We start from the raw sequence: 21148 nt of genomic DNA, 5'->3' as shown, positions 1-21148 counted from the left end.
AAGAGAAAGGCAGTTAGGGTAGAGATTGGACTGATTTAAGACATATTTGTATCACTTCAAGCCTCTTTGAGCGAACACAACTGCACAGCTCCTTCCCTTCTCCCACCTTGCGCTGGTGTATGATGGATTTGATGTTTGACAGCTGAGAGCCCTGAGTGCCTTAGAGTCCTAAGATGGAAAGAAAAACAACCCAGCTAATTTTCAGTCAGTTTTTTAGGCTATTTTCAGGCTGCTTTTCAGTCAGTTCAATACCTTCAACAGGTGTGCTGCTGGCTAGACAAGAACTTATGTCAGTGTAAGACATTAAGTAAGAGGAGCATATATCTGTTGTCAGAGGAACTAGCTGCTTTTTTGGCAACTAGTTATTGCAGTGGCTCTGCTCTGGCTGGATTATACAGAAAGAACCTGGGGGACTCAGAGCTATCACTTGAGATGTCTGGAATGCTTATGGTTTGGAATATTAGTGGCCCCAGATCTCCATCAAACCATTTTGCTGTGGTGTGCACCTCTTGCATGGAGGGAAAGCAGAGGCTCTCACCTCAGGCTGCTGTTCCCTGTTTCCCCACAAAGTACAACTTCTGCCAAAAGAGGGAGTCCCGGCTTTCCTGCCATCTACAGCTCCGTGCTCCTACTCTCCTCTCTTATGCTCATCCTAGAGTTTTGCCCAGAGACCTGGTTTGGTCAAAACCTAATCATTTAATTTCCCTGACTTGTCTAGCCATATCACCAGGAGAATGATGATAAAAAGGAGTAGGAGAAGAGATGCCTCTATTAAATACATTTATGTCAGTTAAAATCATAGAATCACAGAAATGCAGAGCAGTTTGGACTGGCAGGGACCTTAAAGACCATCTAGTGCCAACCCCCACCATGCACTTTCCAAAGGTTGCTCAAAGCCCCATCCAACCTGACCTTGAACACTTCCAGTGATTTGGCATCCACAGCTTCTCTGGGCAACCTGTTCTGATGCCTCACCACCCTCATTGTAGAGAATTCCTTCCTAATGTCCAGTCCATACCTGCTCTCTTTCAGTTTAACCCATTCCCCATTGTCCTGTCATTACATCACCAGCCCTCATTGCCCGCTTTAGGTACTTTTGGATCTGTTGATCTGAGACTCTGCCATCTCAGGTCAAAATAGGGCATATCCAATTAGAGTCACAAAGATCCTATTTACCAAAACTGTCTGTCCTGTTGATGGTCAGAATCTTGCCTACATTGCTCAGTAGGAGGTTCCATTTCAACATGAAATCTGATGCCTGCTCTTTAAAAGCCTCTTTACTCTTGCTTGGCTGCAGATAAAGAAAAAAAAGTGGTTTATGATAAAGTTGGTTAAAGGAATTCCCTTCTGTGTGTCAGACTGTTTTCCCAGTACAAACTGCATACAAAGGTGAAAAAAGCAACAAGCATTTTTTTTCTATTAGAATCCTAAAATGTCTTAGGTTGAAAGACATCTTTGGATATTACCTATTCTGATGTCCAAAGCATGGCCAGCTTAGTTCAGGCTTTGTCCAGCCAAGTTCTGAATATCTACTGGATAAAGATTCCACAGACTTTCCAGGTAATCTCTTCATATGCTTAATCATTCTAAGGGTAGGGTTTTTTTTCTTTGTATCTATTGGAAATTTTCTTTGCTGCAACCTGTGTCTATTGCCTTATGGCCTATAACTATGAACCCTCAGAAAAAGTCCCACTCCATCTTCTCTTCACCATCCCATCATGTAGTTGAGGCTTATGTAAGATGGAGGCACTACAGAATTGCAAAGTACTATTCTTCATTTAAAAAGAAAAAATAAGAGTAAATAATTAAGCCAAGGGAACACAGATTACTCTGCTTCTTCAGAAAGAAGAAAAAAAACCCCAAACTCTAAGTACCACCCAAACCCAAGTTAATTGTTATGGTAACCAACCAAATGCAGCAGTACCAACACAGTGACACAAATTGTGAGTCAGTGAAGGTAGAGAGGTGGTAGAGTTGGTAATCTATTGAAAGGTGCATATGTGAGGATGGTCATACTTGAATCTTTCACAAGAGCTAGAGACTTTCTGCTAGAAGTTCTGAGTACTTGCTAAAAGTCAATAGCTTGGTGAAACAAGGATCTAAGGAACCATGGAATGTTCTTCATTTATACCAACATAGTACTTCTGAATTTTGGTTTATTAGGGGCTATGATAATGTGTGTATATGAAATCAGAGCAGATACTGAAATGACTAGAGTGGATATGTGCACAGAAATATGCTTGTAGTTGTTTGCACAGATGGAATTTTTGTATGTCAATTAATTCTCCCCTTTTCCACAGCATGCACAAATTGTATTTATGCAAATCTGCAGTCTGGTCAGGTTGCTAGTGTGCAATGTACCTCCTGCAGACTAATGACAGTCAGCTTGTAGCAGGATAAATGATGTGATCCCTCCTCCTATTCTGAAATTATTAATTTTATACCTTAATAACAAAAGTCTGGAGATCTGAAGACAAACAGCTCAAGAGATCCCGAATATCTGTGGAAGATGCCAGTGAAGAAATGAAGTTCTTCAAACCTGTGAAATACAGAAGGGAGATCATTACTTGAAGTGATTGGTCTGCCTTTTGGTTTGTTTCTGCAGTTTTAAGCTTTTTTTTTTTCTTTTATCTTTACCTTAAAATAGATTAAGACATCTGTTTCTAGCATTTTGATTAATATACTATTTCTTTAGTGAGGAATAGTACCCTACTTTGAAATAAGTCAGAATTCATTTGTATTTCCATTTCCAGCATAAGTGCACTAACCTAGTCATCATGGCAAAGGTGGCAAGAAAAAACAGTTCCACGGAGAAAGCTGGAATTTGGTTAGAGGCAATACTAACTTATTTATCTGAGATTTTATGTGATTGAGAAAAAAACTCTTGGTCTCTGTTGAAGGGAGAAAAAATTTTGAAAACAAAGCAGAAAATGCAGAATATTCTGTAGACCAACAGAAATATGGATAACGCTGCCACATATCAGTGCAATTGTTGCCTCTAAAGTTTGGCACCTACCACCCAATGCCGAAAGGTAAATTTCACCTCCCTGACTTTATATCCTTCTAATTGAGACCTCTCCCTTCAAGAAAGCATATGGATAAGTTCAGTGAAACCTTGCTTATTATAGATGACAGTTTGGAAAAGCAGTGAAAACAGAGAATTCAATAAAACCACCTTGGGAAGACCAAGAAAATCGATAATATAACAGAAAAATATACTAAGTGTTCTATGCAGTGGTTTTGGGTTTAATATGTATATGTATATTATTGAAATTGTTATCCTGATGATTCTGTGAAGAAGGCAAGTTATTATTCCTACTAAAAGCAGTCAGAGAAAGCACTGACAAGGGATTTGTGACAAATCCCTTGTCAGTGCATGAGCAGACCAGGCACAAAGAGCTGGGGTTCCCCTGGTTAGTTCTGTGCACAGCCTAGTCCAACTTGCCTATCTCTTCCTAATATTTTAAATGGCAGACAATTAATCTAAAAATTAAGTTGCTGTTCTATTCCTTTTCATTAATCTCTCAAATCATTATGTCATGGCTGCACACAAACTGTGTATTTTATTGTTTACAGCCCCACATTGATCCCACAGGCCACTATACAGCAAAAGGACACAAAAGCTAAAAGGCCTTGTCCAGTTCAGCATACAGTATTTCAAAATCTGGCCACAAGAAATTATTTTGTGCACTTCAACTAATAACAAAGGAAAATGCAATCATTGAAAACATATTTCCTGTCAAAAGAAAGCATGAAAAAATATCCCTGCTTGTCAACCTTCTAGGAAATACATCATTCAGTAACACAAACTCCACTCCTGCTGTCACAAAAAGCTGTAAGAGAGTCAGAACCAAAAGCCTTTAATTCTTAAACTTTAAAGTTAGGAGGATATTACCTCATGCTAGATTCTTGTCAAAAAATTGTCTTGACAATTTTATTGTCTCTTTTCTAGCCCTTCAGGTTACAGGAAGAGTGTAATTCCCAGTAAGGCAGATGTCATGAATAAACAAGAGGAAATGCTGGACCTCTAACAGTGACAATCTAGTGCTTAAGAGGAAAGACAATAAATAGCAACAATTAATTACATTTTAATTGTATGTTTTTCTGCCGCTTCTTTGGATTCCTAAACTTCTCTTGAAAGAGGTCTTTGGTCACATCCAGAGATTTCTCATTGAAGATGGCATGCAAGCCTGACCGCAGAACAGTGACTGTGCTGTTGTTGTTCAAGAGTGCTCTTACTGTCTGGACAGAATAAAAAAAACAGTTAATGCCTTTCATTTTCTCAAGCCCGTAACTCAGCCAAATAAGGGAATTGAAGAAGGAAAGTTTCCCTTATTCAATACTAGACTTCATATGACCAGTCTCCAAATTGGGGGTGTGGGGGGATATAGGATCAAAGGAGATAAATCTGAAGTTGTCTTCAAGAGAGTTTTGTTCTGGGACAAGTCCTTTTCAATGATGCTCTGTGTTGTCTGTGATGGAGCAGACAAGGCTAACATACTTGAATTATCTGGGCAATTGCCTGGGCAATTGGCTTTGCCTAGAGTTATTGTAATTACACTAAATAATGACATTTTGTCTAAAGCATGGAATGGTGTATCAGGGATGACTTTCCTTCAGTGTTATCTGTCCTTAATTTATGTTGCAATTTAATCGTTGCAAGTTTTCTCAAATTGCTCAAGCCTTTGAGAGAGTAAATATAACATTAGAAATACAGTATTAGTTAAAACAGTATTAGTTTGTTTTTATCCCATTTACCTGCTTATGAGTAATTTGTGAATGAATCTGTCTTCATATTTGTCTAAAAAAGTATTACAGAGATATTGCAAACAATTTTCAGACTAACATTTATCATAATGTCTTCACTTTTTAAAATTAGTTGCTAATATCACACAATAGTCCTTAAGATTCTTGATGAAATGATGAAAGCAGTCAAGGAAACTAAATCTGAATCCATTAAATTTTGTTAACAAATATGTTTAGTCTTTCACACTGAAATCAGTAAGACTCTAAAGCTTTTTTTAAACTTCAGGCTTTTCTGTAAATAACTCTTATCCAGTTGGGCTTTTCAGAGGAAAAATATGGTTTGTAAAATTCCAGAAGACTTCAGGATTCATACATGTTTTAACAAATCCCATTTACCAGGTGCTTAGCATGACCTCACAAGCAGCAACAAATGCAGCTGACCATTTCTTTGCAAAAATTATCAATAAAGCTATATTTCATCACTCCGCTAACTTTTTTTTAAATACCAAACTCAATCTGATTCTCATTTAGCAATCTCCTTCATATAAGTTAAAGACAAAGGCATTCTTCTTATTTGACTTGGAGCTTTCAGGAACAGAAAAAGAGCCTGCAAAAAGAACACATGACCCAAGGGCTGGGAACTACCAGGGCAGCACCTCCAGTAGGCTGCTAATACCTGACTCCATGCCCAACACTTTGGACTGACCCCTTCAGCCATTGGATTTCGCTATATTAAATATGATTCTCCAAAATTACTGAGAGCCAGTCCTCTCAACATTCAAATACAACTTACCAGAGGCAGGAATCAGCCCCAGAAAATGACAAGTATCACATTCACATCCTTTTTTCACAGGGAATTTGCACCTTTTTATGCTCTAATTATTTCTACATGTCCAGGTAGTAGCAGCTGTCAGCCTGCTTTATCTACACATGGTGGGGAAGTAACTTTTTTTCTTTTGAATGTTGACCCTGCCAAAATTGTTCTTACTTTCTCACCAGATGGCTGAATTATTGTGAAGTGCTCTACAAGGAATGATGTGGTTACAGTGTTCAGAGGTTGCACAGTGCCTCTGTAGCACTTCTCATCAGGAGCACTCTTGCCTGCTCTGACCATCAGTCCTTAGTTGAAATTCCAGATGCATTTTAGACAGAAAACTGAGAAGGTTGATTAGAAATAACAAATTACTCCTGTGTGAGAAGGTGAGATAAACTTGACTTTCAGAGAGAAATAACTGAGGCAGGATGTGATGCAGGTCTGTGGGAAGCATTGCTTGAAGAAGAGTAGAAATTTTAAAATAATGAAAGAAAGTATTTTTTCATACAACAAATAATTATACCTTGGAATTCACTACCCCAAAATATCAAGTGCAGTAGAACTCTTTTACTTTCCTCTTATTTTGAAGAGGCTCTAGAGAAGGTACAAACAACTTTTTCTTGTGAGAGCTAGAAGTATAAATTCGACCCTGATTCTCAGTCTGCTGTGTTCAATTTGTTTGGGTTAAACAGTGCAAAAGGGATGTAGAGCACCCAGAGGCTTCTTCTAAAACATTTCCCCCAGTTGCTGAAATTCTCGAAATCTTGAGGGTGTAAATCCAGTTTTGACTCTGCAGCTTTCCCACACATTAAGAATAGGGAAGGAAGACTGAAAGAGCTACAACCAGCCCTTTGACATTATGGCTTGAAAACAAGAAGGGTGATTTGAAGTACCCAAATCAAATACAAATGTCTGGGATAGGTGGCACTCATGATCTTGCTGGATCATGCTCTTCAATGCATAAGAAGACCTGTTTAGAACCACACAAAGCTGAGATTTTCAGGTATGAGTATCTCCAAGGGCTGCTGCAGTTAGTGGAAACTATGAGTGCTCAGTACTTCATGCAAGTCAACTTTTTGTGTGGGTAGTCACCCTAATGCATGTCTGTGCTTTTTATTTTTTACTCTTTTTTTTTTTTTTAAGTAAGAGGAAGGAGTGTTTGGTATGCTGCTGGTGATGAAGTTTTCCCATAAAGAAAAGCTACATTTAGTGGTCCAAGAATCTGCAGTTCCTCCTGTCTCTCCCTTCCTCCCTCACCTCTTTTCTCCCTGCTTCCCATCTTCCATCTGAGTAACGATTCAAATCAGATGGCATGTTGGAAAAATGTAAAAATACTTGTACACGTTTCAAGGAGAGAATATATCCCCTGTTCTCTTTTGCTTTCTTCCCTATTTGTGACCTTCCTTTTTCTGCTATAGCCCAGACCACCTCAAAACTCAAGGATTTGGGAGGATCCAAGGGCACCAATGGAAGGAATGCTCCAGCATGTACTCTTGACTGACTTTGGCATGGATGGGCAAAGAAACTGGAAACTGTCATCTTACACAGAACTACTGTGTTCTCCTCTCCATGGGCTGCCATCAACTACACCTCAGAGGCTTTCAGAAAGATCCAGAGTGAGGAAAATGTCCCCTCAGCATGCTTAACAGTGAGGGAAGAGATGGGAAGGAGTGTGAGCATGACATGTCAGTGTACAGTTTAGAACACCCATGCTGTGCACTTGTTCTCCAATGCAGCATGTCAAAAATAGTGCAAACAGCTCACAGGAATGACATTCATGGCTCTTTTTTCCATGAATTCTGGAACATACCTTGACCATGTTGCAAAGGTCTGTCTGTCTCCTGAGCCTTTTTACAAACTCTTTAGCTTCTGTTAAAGAAGAAGAGGCAGATGTTTCACATCATTAATATTTTACAGTCTAAAATATATTAATGAAGACATATTTTAAGTTAGAAAGTAGTTCCCTAGGGGAGATTTGGAGGGTAATGGAGGGCACAGCTGGAGCACTGAGCCAGCATTATGGGATGGGCTGGGGACCCTTGCAGTCAAAACTTGCAAGGAGAAGCTGCCCAGCTCACCTCTCTTCCTTCACTCTGAATCTATTAATCCATGATGTGCAGGAAAAAGTCTTTCAATATTTTATTATTTTCATTTAATACTTCCTAATTAATGCTCTGTCAAGCATTCAAATGTAAGAAATGGCAAAATTAAGTCTGTCTGCAATACTGAGCATTTGAATCCTAACACAAACTTTTGCCAGCACAGGAGCCCTGCTTTACCTCTGGGGAGTTGGTCTTCACTCAATGATCCACTGAGCAGCATCATGTTTTAGGCAGAATTTTCAGCTTAATAGGTATAAATATATGTGTGTGTGTAGGTATTTACAAACATACACATATACCACAGCTTTGTAGAGAACAGATTTTTTCCAAACATCTTCTAATATCAGTCATATTTTCCCTATGGGATTATGGCTTTTTTTCCTTTTATATTGGACTGCTATATCCATTAATTAATTTATCAGCATAAAGTAACTTGTAAGAGGAAGAGACACAATAATATCTGAGTTTCAGAGGGTATGCTGCATATTATTGGTCATCTACATGGCCAAAGCAATCATGCCAAGAGACAGATCTGTAAAAAGATTAAAAGTACATTTCAATTTAAGTACATCTCAATTTACCATGAATTTGGAATATTTTTGGCTTAAGTTTGTTCTCACATATTATGCAAGATCATTTATTTTTAACTGTATCCCAGATAACTCTAATTGTTGCTACTATCACTGTTACATCAGCTAAATTTTTTTAAAATAATTTAAGAGTTTTGTAATACAATCTTCTCTGCAGTTTAACCAAAGATTATTTTTGAAAATATCTCTCCTACTCAAACCTACCATTAGACTTGGATGTTTGGAGCAGTAATGGAAAACCTCCCAAAGGATTAAGCATCCAACATTTAACATTTTCACTGAATGATCTGATTGAGTCTATATGTTGTGCAGGCACCTCCTCCAGGAAATCAGGAAGTAGGATGTTCTCCAATTCCTAGAATACAAATTCATGCTGCTGCACTTGACTGGTGTACCACAGATATTTACAGCAGCATGAAATAAAATTATATTGATAATTTAAATGTAAGTGTAAAGAAACACATTTTTTCTTCCAAATAAGCAAGAGCTAAGCTAACTTTTTAGCAGAAGGACAAAGATCCTAAGAGTAAATGTTTCTACCTGAATTAATTTCTAGACAATACTTAATGACCTGCTGGAAATAAGCAAATTATTTTTATCAGAAAACTGCATATTTCTATGTGGAAGGTCACTGAGAAATGTAGTAGTGTTCTCAAAGGAAAAGTAACTCTCATAATCTGGAAAATCATCATCAGTTGAAATTTCAGTCACATAACCTCATGCCAGAACCACAGACCACATTTACAACAGCACAGTCCACTGATATTAGGAACTTACAAATTAATATATAGAAGAAAAATGAAAGTCATCCCAAATTCTACTGTCTCCTTTCAAAATCAAAACTCATACAGGGCTGTCTCAGAGGAAGCAGAAAGATAAGAGTTGAGGAATAAACAAAAATCCCATTGTACAGCATAAAAGAAAAAGAGAGGGCCCTTCTCCTTAGAGCTGCCAAAAAGACACAAACACACAATAGCATAGCTACAACAAGGAAATGTGTGTGCAGTACCTTGAATAGATACCTATCATAGCTTTTTAACAGCTGGCACACATCTGGCAGGCACATCAGTTCTATTCTTTCAGGCTGCAGAGATGTCCAGAATGACATGATACAATCTTCCACCTGTCACACAAAGCCCTTTATGAATTTTCACTGATTTTACACTTGTGGAATGTGAAGTATGATTCAATAAGACAACACACAGACACAGAAGCAAAGGAATGGCCATGGAGATGGGCTCTTTGCCTGGCCCATCCTGGCTGGCCCCCAGCGTAAGTGGAAGCATGCTGGGGAAGCAGCAACAAGCTGAACCTCACCAGGCAGTGTACAAAACAGGGAAGAAACAAAGAATTGTGCCATGGATATGAGGATGTAGTTAAAGATATGTATCCATGGCTGTGTGTAATGTGCTCAGCTCAGACTTACTGATGCACCAGGATGCTCAGGATATGTGTACAAACTCAGATTCTTGGAGCATGTTGTGTTAACTCAGAATTTTAAAATAACTTGACTGAATGCTCCTGTTGTCCATAAATCATCATCTACCTTGGTTCAAACCATCAAGTAAGTAAGATACACAGTCACAATTTTGCCCTTACAGCTGTTTGCTGTTGTCAGAGTAAATGGTAATAAAGAAAAAGCGTACCTTGTCGAGCTTGGTCTCTCTCACCATTTGTAAAATAACTTGACAATAGTTGTAGTAGTCATTGGCAAGCAGTGCAATCTGTTACCAAAAAGAGGGTACAAAATGATCTCACAGGAAAAGAGCTAACTTGTTTTATGGCTGTGCACTTTCAACGTACCAGTTCATAGGGGTATGTCTCACTTTGTGCTTGTTCTCCAAAGAAGAACTGGTTGAAATCAGGAGAAAGGTAATGAAAAGTCTCTTGTTCAGTCTTCAGATAAATGACAGATGGATAATACTGCAAATTCTTACTCTTGATGCATCAGAATTTATTTTGGACAATTAAAAAAAAAAAGATTGCAATTACTTTGTCTGTTTGGTTAAAGGTGTTAAGTATTTTCTTGAAGTTGTAGGACATGATTTTATAATAAGATGTATTTCTTTAGAGAAATGTTTGTCTTTTTTTAGGAAATAGAGGTGGGTGAAAAAAATAAGAAGGGCTGCCTAAATGTTTAAATCCTAAACTGTACATGAATTTCTGTTCAAAACCAGTAAATGTTTAATTCTGTACATATCTTCCATATATATTTTCTATAGCACTCGTGTCACACTTGTAACCCTCTGCACAAGGCTGCAGCTAGCTGGCTGTGCTGTGGGGCTGACAGGACATTTCCCACTGGCTGTCCTTGCCACAGCACTTGTGACTGCACCCGAGCACTCGCTGGAAGTCAGTCACACATCCAGCCTCTCATGCTTTCCTCACTTTGTCCACATAAGTTTGTTGCTCATGCTCTGCTGGCTGACATCCAACAAGCCTGGTGTCAGGTCATCCCATGCCAGCTTGCTGAGGGGAGAACTGCCACAGGTTAATTTTGCATCTGTCCTTTTCTATGGGCAGAGATTGTGCTCTTTTTTCTTAATCATTTCGCAGTATTTAAATACTTCTCATGACAATAAACTCCAAGCACGCTGATGCCGCCGTTGAGTAAGAAAGGACATGTTGGAAAGACACTTTCTCAACAGCACGAGGGTCTGCTACTGTGGGCCTCAGGCAAGGAAGGTTGTGCCCCACTAACTCCCCTAATATTCAATATTCAATATTCAATATTCAATATTCAATATTCAATATTCAATATTCAATATTCAATATTCAATATTCAATATTCAATATTCAATATTCAATATTCAATATTCAATATTCATCTGTCAGCCACAATTTCTGCTCTCAGTACAGAAAAAATTATTTGACCTGACGTTAAGACAACAAAAATATTTAGCTAATGGATGAAATAGCAGTGAGGGAACTAAGCAGGTAGTGAGATTACACAGACCAAGATTATTTTGAGGAAGATGGGCTAGCTGTATTTCATCAGAATATATCAGATAGAAGTTGTAATTAAACACACAGATAGACATTTTGTTATGTCTAATGTTTCTGAAACTCACTGTTCCCTTTTTTTGTCTAATCTTCTTGTAATCAGCTGCATTTTCAGAACTCCAGGAACTTCTACTGTGACAAAATAAATAACAGAAAAAAGCAAACATTCAAAAGCTCACTGATTCATTCTGTATTTAGTAAGAAAATGAGCTCAAACTGGATAGACTACACTAGGTTGGAGAATTGTATTTGGGAAACAAACCCTGCTCCCTTTCCTGTAATTTGGTAATCCCATGATTTTCTAGCAAATATGGGACCAATTTCTGAATTTTAAGATTAAATGGAACCATTCATTTTAATGACAATTGACCATATAACAGTGCAATGTCTTTGAACTTCTTGGACCAGAACCATGTATTTCTAGTTGCAGTTTGTTTGGAATGGTAATAACTATTACAAATATGAAAATAACAAAAAACATTATAATCCTTCTGCTAAGGTTTCACAGTTATTACATTTTCTGCATCACACATAAGTTTAGATGGCATTTTGTTTCTGACTGCTTCCCATTTACTTTTCAAGTTGCCCGTGGTGTTCCACGCAGTCAGAATTTACCCAGACCCGTGAAGGTTTGACCACTGGCTTGCTGCTGAAAGCAGGCACAACAGGCTGCTTTCTTGCTGGGCTGTCTCCCAGCTCCCTCCCTGCCTCTTTTGTTGAGGCTGATGGCATCAGAGGTAATGTTGCTAGTAAAAACTGGATGTTTCCAGTCAAGCCTCCATCTGCTGCTGACCCCTGCTCAGGGTCCATGAAAGCATTTCAGACTCAAGGGTCCTGCTGGACTCGGCTGGCTGGAAGGGTGGCAGGCTGTCTGAGCAGAACCTGGCTGCTGGGTTTCACTGCTGTGATGCATTACAAACCAGGGTACCACCATACCCCCTGAAGGGACAGGGGACAAAGTGTAACCACTCATCCACCTGTAAACTCCAGCCACTGAAATGCTTCCTCTGCACTCTCTGCCATCCACAGGACTGCCCTTGCACCCTTTCCCTCTGCCCTACTCTGTCATGAAAGCTGTGCTCCAGCAAAGCCACCAATTTGGCTGCCCAAGACAGGGCATAACACCCATCCTGAGTACGTTTGGTAGAGCTGGTGACTCTTTTGCCCAAACATTTTAGAAGTGCTGACTGGACAAAGCAAACACATGTAAGTAGAGATGTTTCATAACACTTCTTTCAAATAGGTCCTTCCTAAAGATTTCTAAAGCCTGTGAAATAAAATTAATGAATATTTTCCAGCTCTGCTCTCCCTGAGAAGGCAGCCAGCTGTATCTTCTGCTGCTGCTACTATGGCAACAGGGATCAGCACGGCTTGCCTGCAGTGCCTGGGTTCCCTGGGCAGCCTGGCTCCCACCCCCCTGACACAGGGACACCCAGGACAGACAGGGAGTGCCCCAGCAGCCAGCCAGGAGCTCGGGGCTGGTTAGGTGCAAATCCCTATGGAACCCTGGCAAACAGCTCTGTGCCCTCCCGCTGTTACCACAGGGGCTGGGACTCACCTGGTGCTTGGCTGCACATCAGAGATGCTCACTTCCCCCGGAGAGCAGTGCCTGGGTACACATAGAACACACAAAAGAGGAGGTGGGTGGGAGAAGGGGAAAATGGAAGACAAAAAAATCACAAGGAGTTTCACCATCTCTCTTGCAGAGTTTGGGTGATGCTATGGTGTGGGAACTAAAGCTAAAATGGGAAATACAACAATGGAAATGAAATAAAGAATAACAGAGATGCAAATGGGAAGAACAAAAGAAAAATGAAAGGAGGGAAGGTGGTGAATGTGCATGCTGTTGACTGTCAGATTACACAGAGATTAGAAAAGTTAATTTGCTAGAAGCAAAATAATTTTTTTAAATAAAAAATTAGTACGTTTGCTTCACTAGCCAGTCAGGAGCCTAAACCTTGCCTATTACTTGAATCAAAAAACCAGCTCTTACAGAACCAGAATTCAATGACATTTTTTAAACACTGCTGTACTCTGAGTCAGACCAGGTACCATTTTAGGGAGAACTTGTCCTCAAAGCTCCCATTCCAAGAGGGAACACATTCTGGTGTAATAGAAATCATATTCCCTCATGTCTGCAATACATTTGCAGACCTCATTGACTACAGCTGCATATATTTACACTATTTTCATGGCACCATCATCAGAGCAGTAGTACACATATCTTCAAAGCATTGAAAATTTCTAAATGAATCACAGATGCTGTGTCAGACCATCTTCATCAGCCCGTATGTGGCCATGTTCCAACCATGACACATCCGAGGTCCCACTCACCATCAAAATACAAACACCTTCTTTGTATTTAAAGGCAAACCATTATAATCTTACTGCCATTTCTGTGACACCACAAGCACCAGCTTGTCAGGTCCTCCAGGAGGCTAGTTCCTCACTACCAGCACCATGTCACTTGCTGCTATCATGGTCAAGAAATATCCTTTGCAGTAACTAGAAATAGTCCATAGTTTTGGAGCCATTCTTTTCCTTGCCACCCCACAGGCTGATGGATGCTGTGGTCTCTCAGCTGGGCTCAGGGATGCACTTTCCTGTCTGGTAGGTGTGACAGAATAAGCATCTGCATGTTGGATTTTATTCAGGCATGGGAGGGCGCAGTAGCTGTTCAGGACACCTTTCCCAGTGAAACAGATACCCCCAGCCTCTGCCTGAGGGAAGTGGCAACAAGCCAGAGAAGTTATCCCATTAGAGGGGTCTGGACAGCAGACTGGCACTGGACTGCACTGAAATGCTACATTATAAATCTTCTTCACTCTGATTTGGAAATTTCCACACAAATACACTCTCAAAAAATTGACATTACAGGTCAAACACCCTGCCGTGTTTACACATATGATTACTTATATAAGAACATAATTTCTTCTTGCAGGTAAAAGAGTCATCAAGTTTTAATTACTTTTTCAAAATTTCAATTTTTTAAGTAAAAAACAATCTAGACTTTTCCAATACTGGTTTTATCAGTTTTATTGGATCATGAAAAATTACTGGTGATTTCAAAAAGTACTGAGCCCTACTGATAGGACAGCAAAGATGAGTTATTTCCTTCATTACTTAATTGCAAAAAATTTACAAAACTCCACCCAAATGGAAATGAACTCACTTATTTGATTGAAGCAGATGTTTTTTTAGTATGTGACCTAATTATCTCTTTCAGAGTCGTGCTACTCATCCTCCTCTGGCTGCATTTTGTGCTTTTCTATTGCTTTCTCTCTGTTTTCTCCTGCTGTGCTATATGAGATACTAAGAAGTAATTGTGACACCCATATGCCCAGGTGTTGTGGGCCTGCATGTTGGCTTGGGACAGGGACATGTAGCTGAATTTAGAATGGAAGCTCTTCTTATTTCAGCTGTCTGGCTTGCCTCAACATTTTAGTGTCTTCTTAAAATTGTCTTTAATGAAGGAAGCATCAGATAAGGTAATTGTGTAGTTAAGGGACTTTTGTACTGCAGCTAGAAGTATGATCTTTGTCTAAATATGATCTTTATATTTTGTTGGGTTTTTTAAATCTGCATAATTACAGAACCATAGAATAGTTTGGTTTGTAAGGGACTGTCAAGGGTTATCCAGTCCAACTTTCAAGGGCAGGGACACCTTCCACTAGAGCAGAGCCCCATCCAGGCTGGCCTTGAACAATTCCAAGGATGGGGATCCACAGCTTCTCTGGGCAACCTCTTCCAGTGCCTCACCACCCTCATTATAAAGAATTTCTTCCTAATATCCAACCAAAGCCTACCCTTTTTCAGTACAAAGTCTTTCCCCAGCTCTCGTGTTGGCTCCCTTTAGGTATTGGAAGGTGCTTTAAGGCCTCCCTGGAGCTTTTTCTTCTCCAGGCTGGGGAACGCCAACTCTCAGCCTTTCTCAACAGGACAGGTGTTTATCTTAAGAACCAAAACTAGATCAGTAGGTGGCTGGTTGATGTCAGTCCTTTCCCTGCAATGCACATCCTATTCCTTGCCCTGGCCAAATTAAACACAGATTTTAGGAGTGGGTGTCAGGGCAGGCACCCCTGCAGCTGCTGGAGGAGGAGGAGGAGGCCTGGAGCAGCCAGGGCAGCAGCTCCCCTGTGGTTAACAGGACCTGCAGGGTGTTCCGCAGCCCACAGAGGAGATGGCTCATTTCCATGAGGAGGGACAAAGACAGAAGCTATGCTGGCAGATGTGCTGTGTCTGTCTCCCAGCAGTGTCTGAAGTCCTTCTTTCTGCACCTGCCCCAAACTCAGCTAACATTGGTTCTTGGGTTCCTCCTACTTTATCTTTTTTCCCCTCATGTTTCTACACTGGGACGGAAAAAAAGAGCAACAATTCAAATCACACTATTCTCTTTCAGCTCTCATATGGCCAGAGCAATCAGCTTTCCTTTTATGCCCATCAAAATTGCTATTTTTAAGTGATGCTGCAAGGAAACACCTTTCTTTCCATGAAAAGGAAAGATCAGCAGAAACTTAGCCAGAGACCTGCAATATCCCTTAAACAGTGGACAAGACCTTTCCTCATTGTGGATGTGAAACCTTAGGCCTGTTCTGGGTACACCGGGGACAGAGGAAGTGAAGGATATCCCTTCAGAAAGTGTGACATGGGAAACCAGCCTCAAATTCCCTATGAATAATTTGTTTAGTCTCACAACAACAGACTGCCAGTCAATCATCTACAGAACCTGATCCTCATCCTGTTTCAACATCTATCCTTGTCCCTCTATGGACTTCTGCAACATTACCTGCCATAAAACATAAAACCTGTGAAGAAAGGCAACAAACTTATGGGTATAATTTTTCCATGTTCTTCCAAAGCATGCACTCAATTAAGTAAATATTATACAAAATAGCACTGAAACAGTTTCAGCATCACCAGATATCTGGGTCCTTACAGACTGATTTGTATGCCCCTAGCATTCATGCCACAGAACAATGATGTATCTTCATATATACACACTAAACTAATGTACAAGACTGTAAGAATGAGGATACAAAACCTGGTCTTCAAAGTCCAAGGCAGAGACAGCACCTGATTTTTTTCTTCAGTATAAATGAGAGTAAAACTGCTGCAGAATGGCAGCATTTTTTCTTCTTTTATTTTTTCTTTTTTTGGGAGGGGAAGAAATTCAAGCCTGTAGCTTGTTTATCTGAACCATGAGCTCAACCTTGAGAATTCTTCCTCTCCTGCCCACAACATGCTCCTGTCTACCCTTTAGCCTACCATAGTGTCTTACATTCATTTTAGGACTTTAGCTTTTAAGATTTGAAATCCATTTTTAATTGTCTTACACATTTTCTTATTGATGTTCTCTTACAAGAGGTGATTTTAAAATCTGATATTTTAAAACCAAGTGAAATGAAGTGTTTTTGAAGTACTGTTTCAGGCAGTAAAAACCCAGATAACAAGATTGTGTGTAGGACTCTTCAAAACAGCACAATCATTTATAATGTAATACATTTCTACAGCCTGCTGTTTAATGAGGAAGGTGATAGAATGTCAAGAAGCCATTTCAATACTGGTTTTTTTGAGCTCCCATTTAGAGTCTTAACACATTAAGCTTTTCTTTTAGGTTCAGCATGAGTTCCAGCTTTTAAGATCTATGTGGCCAAAACGTCCAATTTTTGGAAGTCTAATTAGGCAGTGTCTGTTCCCAAAATGCAGCTTGTCTATTAGGGCACAGCACTTAATGGCACAGCACTTCCACAGTGTTTATAATGAGAAGAAAAATATAATGCTATTGTCAGTGTTCAACAGAAGATTTACAGATTTTCATGGACAGAAAACATAGACAGTCGTGTCATTTTTTGATTAAAACATTTTAAAAACAAACCTGAGATAATTTTGTTCGTACAGAAGACAGCAAAAACGTGCATAAAAGGAAGACTCCTTCTTGATAGCTATGCCATCATAATGATATCTAGAAAATTAAAAAAATATTAACTGTATGATTTTCAATAAGTCAGCAAATTCATAATCCTCTTTTGAGAACAGATGATCATACTGTTTAATCAAGGAAAGATGAAGTAGAAAAAGTGATATTTGTCTTTTAAATTCTGTTGAATGTTTATTTTCCCAAACAGTAAATAATTACACAAACTTTTTTCCAAACTCCCTTTAACAGTTTTTGTCCTGCAATGACACCCTCTTCTAAATGAAAAAAAACTTAAGCCAGTGAATGGAGTGCCTCAGATTTGTACAGGCCAGTTAGTGAAGTCAGGAAACAGACTTAGCAGGCAGAGGTCCCCACACCCCCACGGAATTGGAAGGGCTTAGTGCAGCTGTTCCTCGGCCATTCACAGAAGCTCAGTGACTCGATGGCCCTCAGTGTCATGGCAAGCTAAAACTCCAGCAAACTGCCAGATCTTCTGTAAGATTTATCTGAGCTCAGTGAGAAACAGAGGCACCACCTCTGCTCCCAGGGTGCTGCCAGCTGGGAGCCAGGAGAGCAGCGCCTGCTTTGGGGCACCTGCAGCCAGAGCAGGGAAGCCCCTGCTGATGGCAACAGAGAGCATGGAGGCCACCAAACACCATCCCAAACCCTGTCTGCTGTGGGCAGGAGCCTACGAGTGTCTGAGGAGAGGCACTCCCAAAAAACCACAAGGATCTCCCGGCTCCAGCTGAATGCAAGTCCAGACTTGGGGAGACAAGTCAGGGCATGTTGTTCTCAAAGCCCATACTTGACAGCTACACAAAATGCTTGTAAAATTATTCAGCCTCAACGAGCTTAAAACATCTCTTTTCCTAGTCTGGATATTCAGTGTGCAAGTATAACTTTGGATATGCAAAATCACAAAACTCTCTGTGCTCTAGAAGAGAGGAAAGGAAAAAGAAAGGACATTTCGGAGGAGGACCTGAAGCTGTCTGATTTAAATGGTTTGAAACTGTACAATATCTCCATTGACCATCAGTATGTGCTGGGTCACTCCATGGATGTGTGCAAGGACAAAAGCACAATATAGACATTAATCATTAATAATTAATCATTAATCACCACCCCTGTGCATCCCAGGGCCAGTCTTTCCAGGCCCAGAGATGCAGTGTCTGAAGAGCTCTCAGTAAGGCTGTGATGTTTCATGCAAACCATGCTGTTAATGGCCAATAAAAATTGGAGCACTAAGGTCATTTAAAAAGCAATCCAATCTGGAATTCATGCTTTACCAAAACAGATCTGATCTGGTGGTTTTCATGGAATTAACTTTATTTTAATGTCCTTGGTTACACCATGAATTACTCTGGATCTTGGGTTGTGTTACAGACTTGCAATCAACAATTCAGCTGCCATACTACAGTGCTGGGGCTGAAAAGTCACTCACTTTAAAATTTTATTAGAATAGTTATAAATAACATTTTCAAAGAAAGGACAAAAACCCAATACCTGATGCTCCCTGCTGTGGTTCGCTTTCTTGTCACCAGGCCTGGGAAAACTAACTGAATAAGCTGTATAAACAAACAGAAAATTAAAAATACTTGGCAAATTCATTCAAAGATCCAAAAATGTATCTGGCACACTTTTTTGTCTTTAATCACTTTGTTTGCTTTTCATAATTTCCAGGCTACCTGTTCTTACATACCTCTCAAATGGTAACTGTTGAACTAAACTCAATCAGGCATGTGTGGATCCAAGGCTTAATAATTTAAAGGATTACCTCTCTCAGGTAAGAATTTTTTAATAGTTTGCACTAGAAAACAGTGCTCACACCAAGAGACCCCCTGCAGCCAGGGCAGGATCAACCAGCTGGGGGAACCTGAAGGTGCCCTGATGGTCCCATACCCTGCCAAGACCTTCAAGCCTTACTCATTAAAGAAGGACTTACACAAGGCTTCACCTATCCATGTACTCTTGGAAGGTGTACTGACAGGATAGGGCCAGACTTATCTGTCTTAAAAGGACAAGAATCATCAAGCTGCAAAGCAACCTTTTGACCACTGTGGTGGTGTGAACTGAGGTCATGCAGCATCTGCCAAGGCTGGGCTCTGCAGAGTAATTAGATACTGTCAGGGATATAATCCACTTCACTACGATTATTCTGCATGAGCTGTCCTGAGACTAACAGAGACTAACTCAGGACACCCAGGTCCAGGACTAACCCAGGACACTCTAATATTCCCAATATAGCAGGAACAGAGGATTTACTCTGTGTTAGTGAGGAGCAAGGAGAGTCTCCACTCAGCAGCACAAAGCTTGCACTCTGCACAGTGTGCTGTTGGTCCAAAGGCCTGATAAAGAACCCATCAACATGCACCTCTAGGGTTTATGATTGACCTGTTCATTGCATGCTTCTGCATGCACCCACCCCAGCTGCTCCCTTTCTCAAAACTGATAGCTTAGCATAATCCCATTTTTCTAAAAGGACAGCCTATGAAACTGGGGTTTTTGTGGCACAACACATATCCTTCCTCACATGGCCATTCCTTACAGAGACAGTGATGTATTTGGGCAGAGGGACAGGGCAGATGAGACTAGCAGTGCCTTCAACCACCATAGTTTGATCCACATGGGGCTGGACTGCAAAAGCCCTTGTAGTCCACACACATGGAGCACAGTCAGGTTACTACAGCTTGGTAAATTATTAATAGCTCAGCCCAATATAGGCTGTGGCAAGTGATTACACATGCACTCAGGTTAAACCAGGATTGCTGCAGCTCCCGCTCTACTCGGCTTCTTCCTACAAGGTCCATTCTCTTGCTACAGAAGGCCAGACCATTTCAAGGCACTGGGGAGCTGCAGCCCAGCTTGCTGCTTTGGGATATGCCAGCTTGCACTGCAAGGCACTGGGCTGCTGCTTTGGGATGTGCCATCTTGCACTGCAATGCACTGGGTTAGTTGAGGCTGTGAGCTCAGCCCACAGCAGCTCTGGCTCAGCTCTCCCATGTGACCAAACTCACGCTTCATCTGTGCCTGTCCCAGCTTAAAAGTCAAGCACATTAAGGTAACTCACACCAAGGCTTGGCTTACAGGTGGTAACTCAGCCGTGCTGGAGCACTGGAAAGGTACAGGAGGATAGCATTAATCTCATCTACATGGCTACAAGGCAGAGGAGTCTAAGATATTCGCTGCAGTCAATGGGAAAAACAAATGGCAGGGCAGAGGCCCCTTTCATCTGAGCTGTCTGAGCTGACTCATTAGTGTGAGGAAACATGTAGCTACTTATTTCTCTCCATTGGCTACCTAGAGATTTTTAAGGTGACAAGCTTCATGGCCAATGTCTATGCTGAGCCAGCATAGGCAAATTCTACCCATGGTCTTAGCTGATGGGTGATGATCCATTAAGCTGTGGTAATAAATTACACTGGATCATTCACTCAAATATTAATTTTCAGCAAAATTGATTTAACTTATCCAGTAAAAGAATTAGATTCAACTGAATTGAGATAAATGATTCATAGAGTGGGGTTAGCTATACAAATGAAATTGACTTCAGGTACAACTTGTACTTAAATTATTTTGGGCTTGTGTTAAAACAATGCTTAGTAGCTCTTACTATGGAAATTAACAGAAAGTTAGCCATATAAAATAGGAAGTTCTGAAGTCTGAATAAGAAGTCTTAAACAAGAAATAATCACAACATCTTCCTTAATTTGTTAAAAAAGGTTGAATAGCTATGGTGTTGATTGCAATTTGGATTTCTAAGTGTCAATTGTCCCATGGCTTGTATCAACATCTATGTAACAGAAAAGTGGAATTGTTAGAAGGAGATTCAGTTCTACATCTGCATTTGTTTTGCTTGGATGATTCTGTAGCAACTTTTTAGGGTATGTTTGGAGCAAAATCTCCTCAAGTACACTGAAAAGGGAAAGTATAAAATTATGTAAAAACCAAAGGTATCTTTTAAAGACAGAAGAATCAT

The 21148-nt window shown here is 40.2% G+C and overlaps 1 protein-coding gene across 1 annotated transcript in view; it reads right to left on the bottom strand.

Annotated features, from left to right (window-relative positions):
• RFX8 (regulatory factor X8) overlaps nucleotides 1-21148 on the bottom strand; it is a 31897-nt gene that overhangs the window by 6921 nt on the left and 3828 nt on the right. Inside the window, exons 3-14 of the mRNA XM_064714120.1 lie at nucleotides 18676-18737; nucleotides 17131-17217; nucleotides 12814-12864; nucleotides 11324-11387; nucleotides 10056-10190; nucleotides 9899-9976; nucleotides 9262-9375; nucleotides 8457-8607; nucleotides 7371-7429; nucleotides 4086-4242; nucleotides 2445-2539; nucleotides 1177-1291 (exon numbers count right to left, since the gene is read on the bottom strand). Of these exons, the coding sequence (XP_064570190.1) occupies nucleotides 1177-1291; nucleotides 2445-2539; nucleotides 4086-4242; nucleotides 7371-7429; nucleotides 8457-8607; nucleotides 9262-9375; nucleotides 9899-9976; nucleotides 10056-10190; nucleotides 11324-11387; nucleotides 12814-12864; nucleotides 17131-17217; nucleotides 18676-18737 (1168 nt within the window). The remainder of the gene's footprint in view (nucleotides 1-1176; nucleotides 1292-2444; nucleotides 2540-4085; nucleotides 4243-7370; nucleotides 7430-8456; nucleotides 8608-9261; nucleotides 9376-9898; nucleotides 9977-10055; nucleotides 10191-11323; nucleotides 11388-12813; nucleotides 12865-17130; nucleotides 17218-18675; nucleotides 18738-21148) is intronic.

This window comes from Zonotrichia leucophrys, chromosome 1 (assembly GCF_028769735.1).
Source record: "Zonotrichia leucophrys gambelii isolate GWCS_2022_RI chromosome 1, RI_Zleu_2.0, whole genome shotgun sequence".
NCBI classification, from domain to species: Eukaryota; Metazoa; Chordata; class Aves; order Passeriformes; family Passerellidae; genus Zonotrichia; species Zonotrichia leucophrys.
This window is presented reverse-complemented; position numbering and strand designations above follow the sequence as displayed.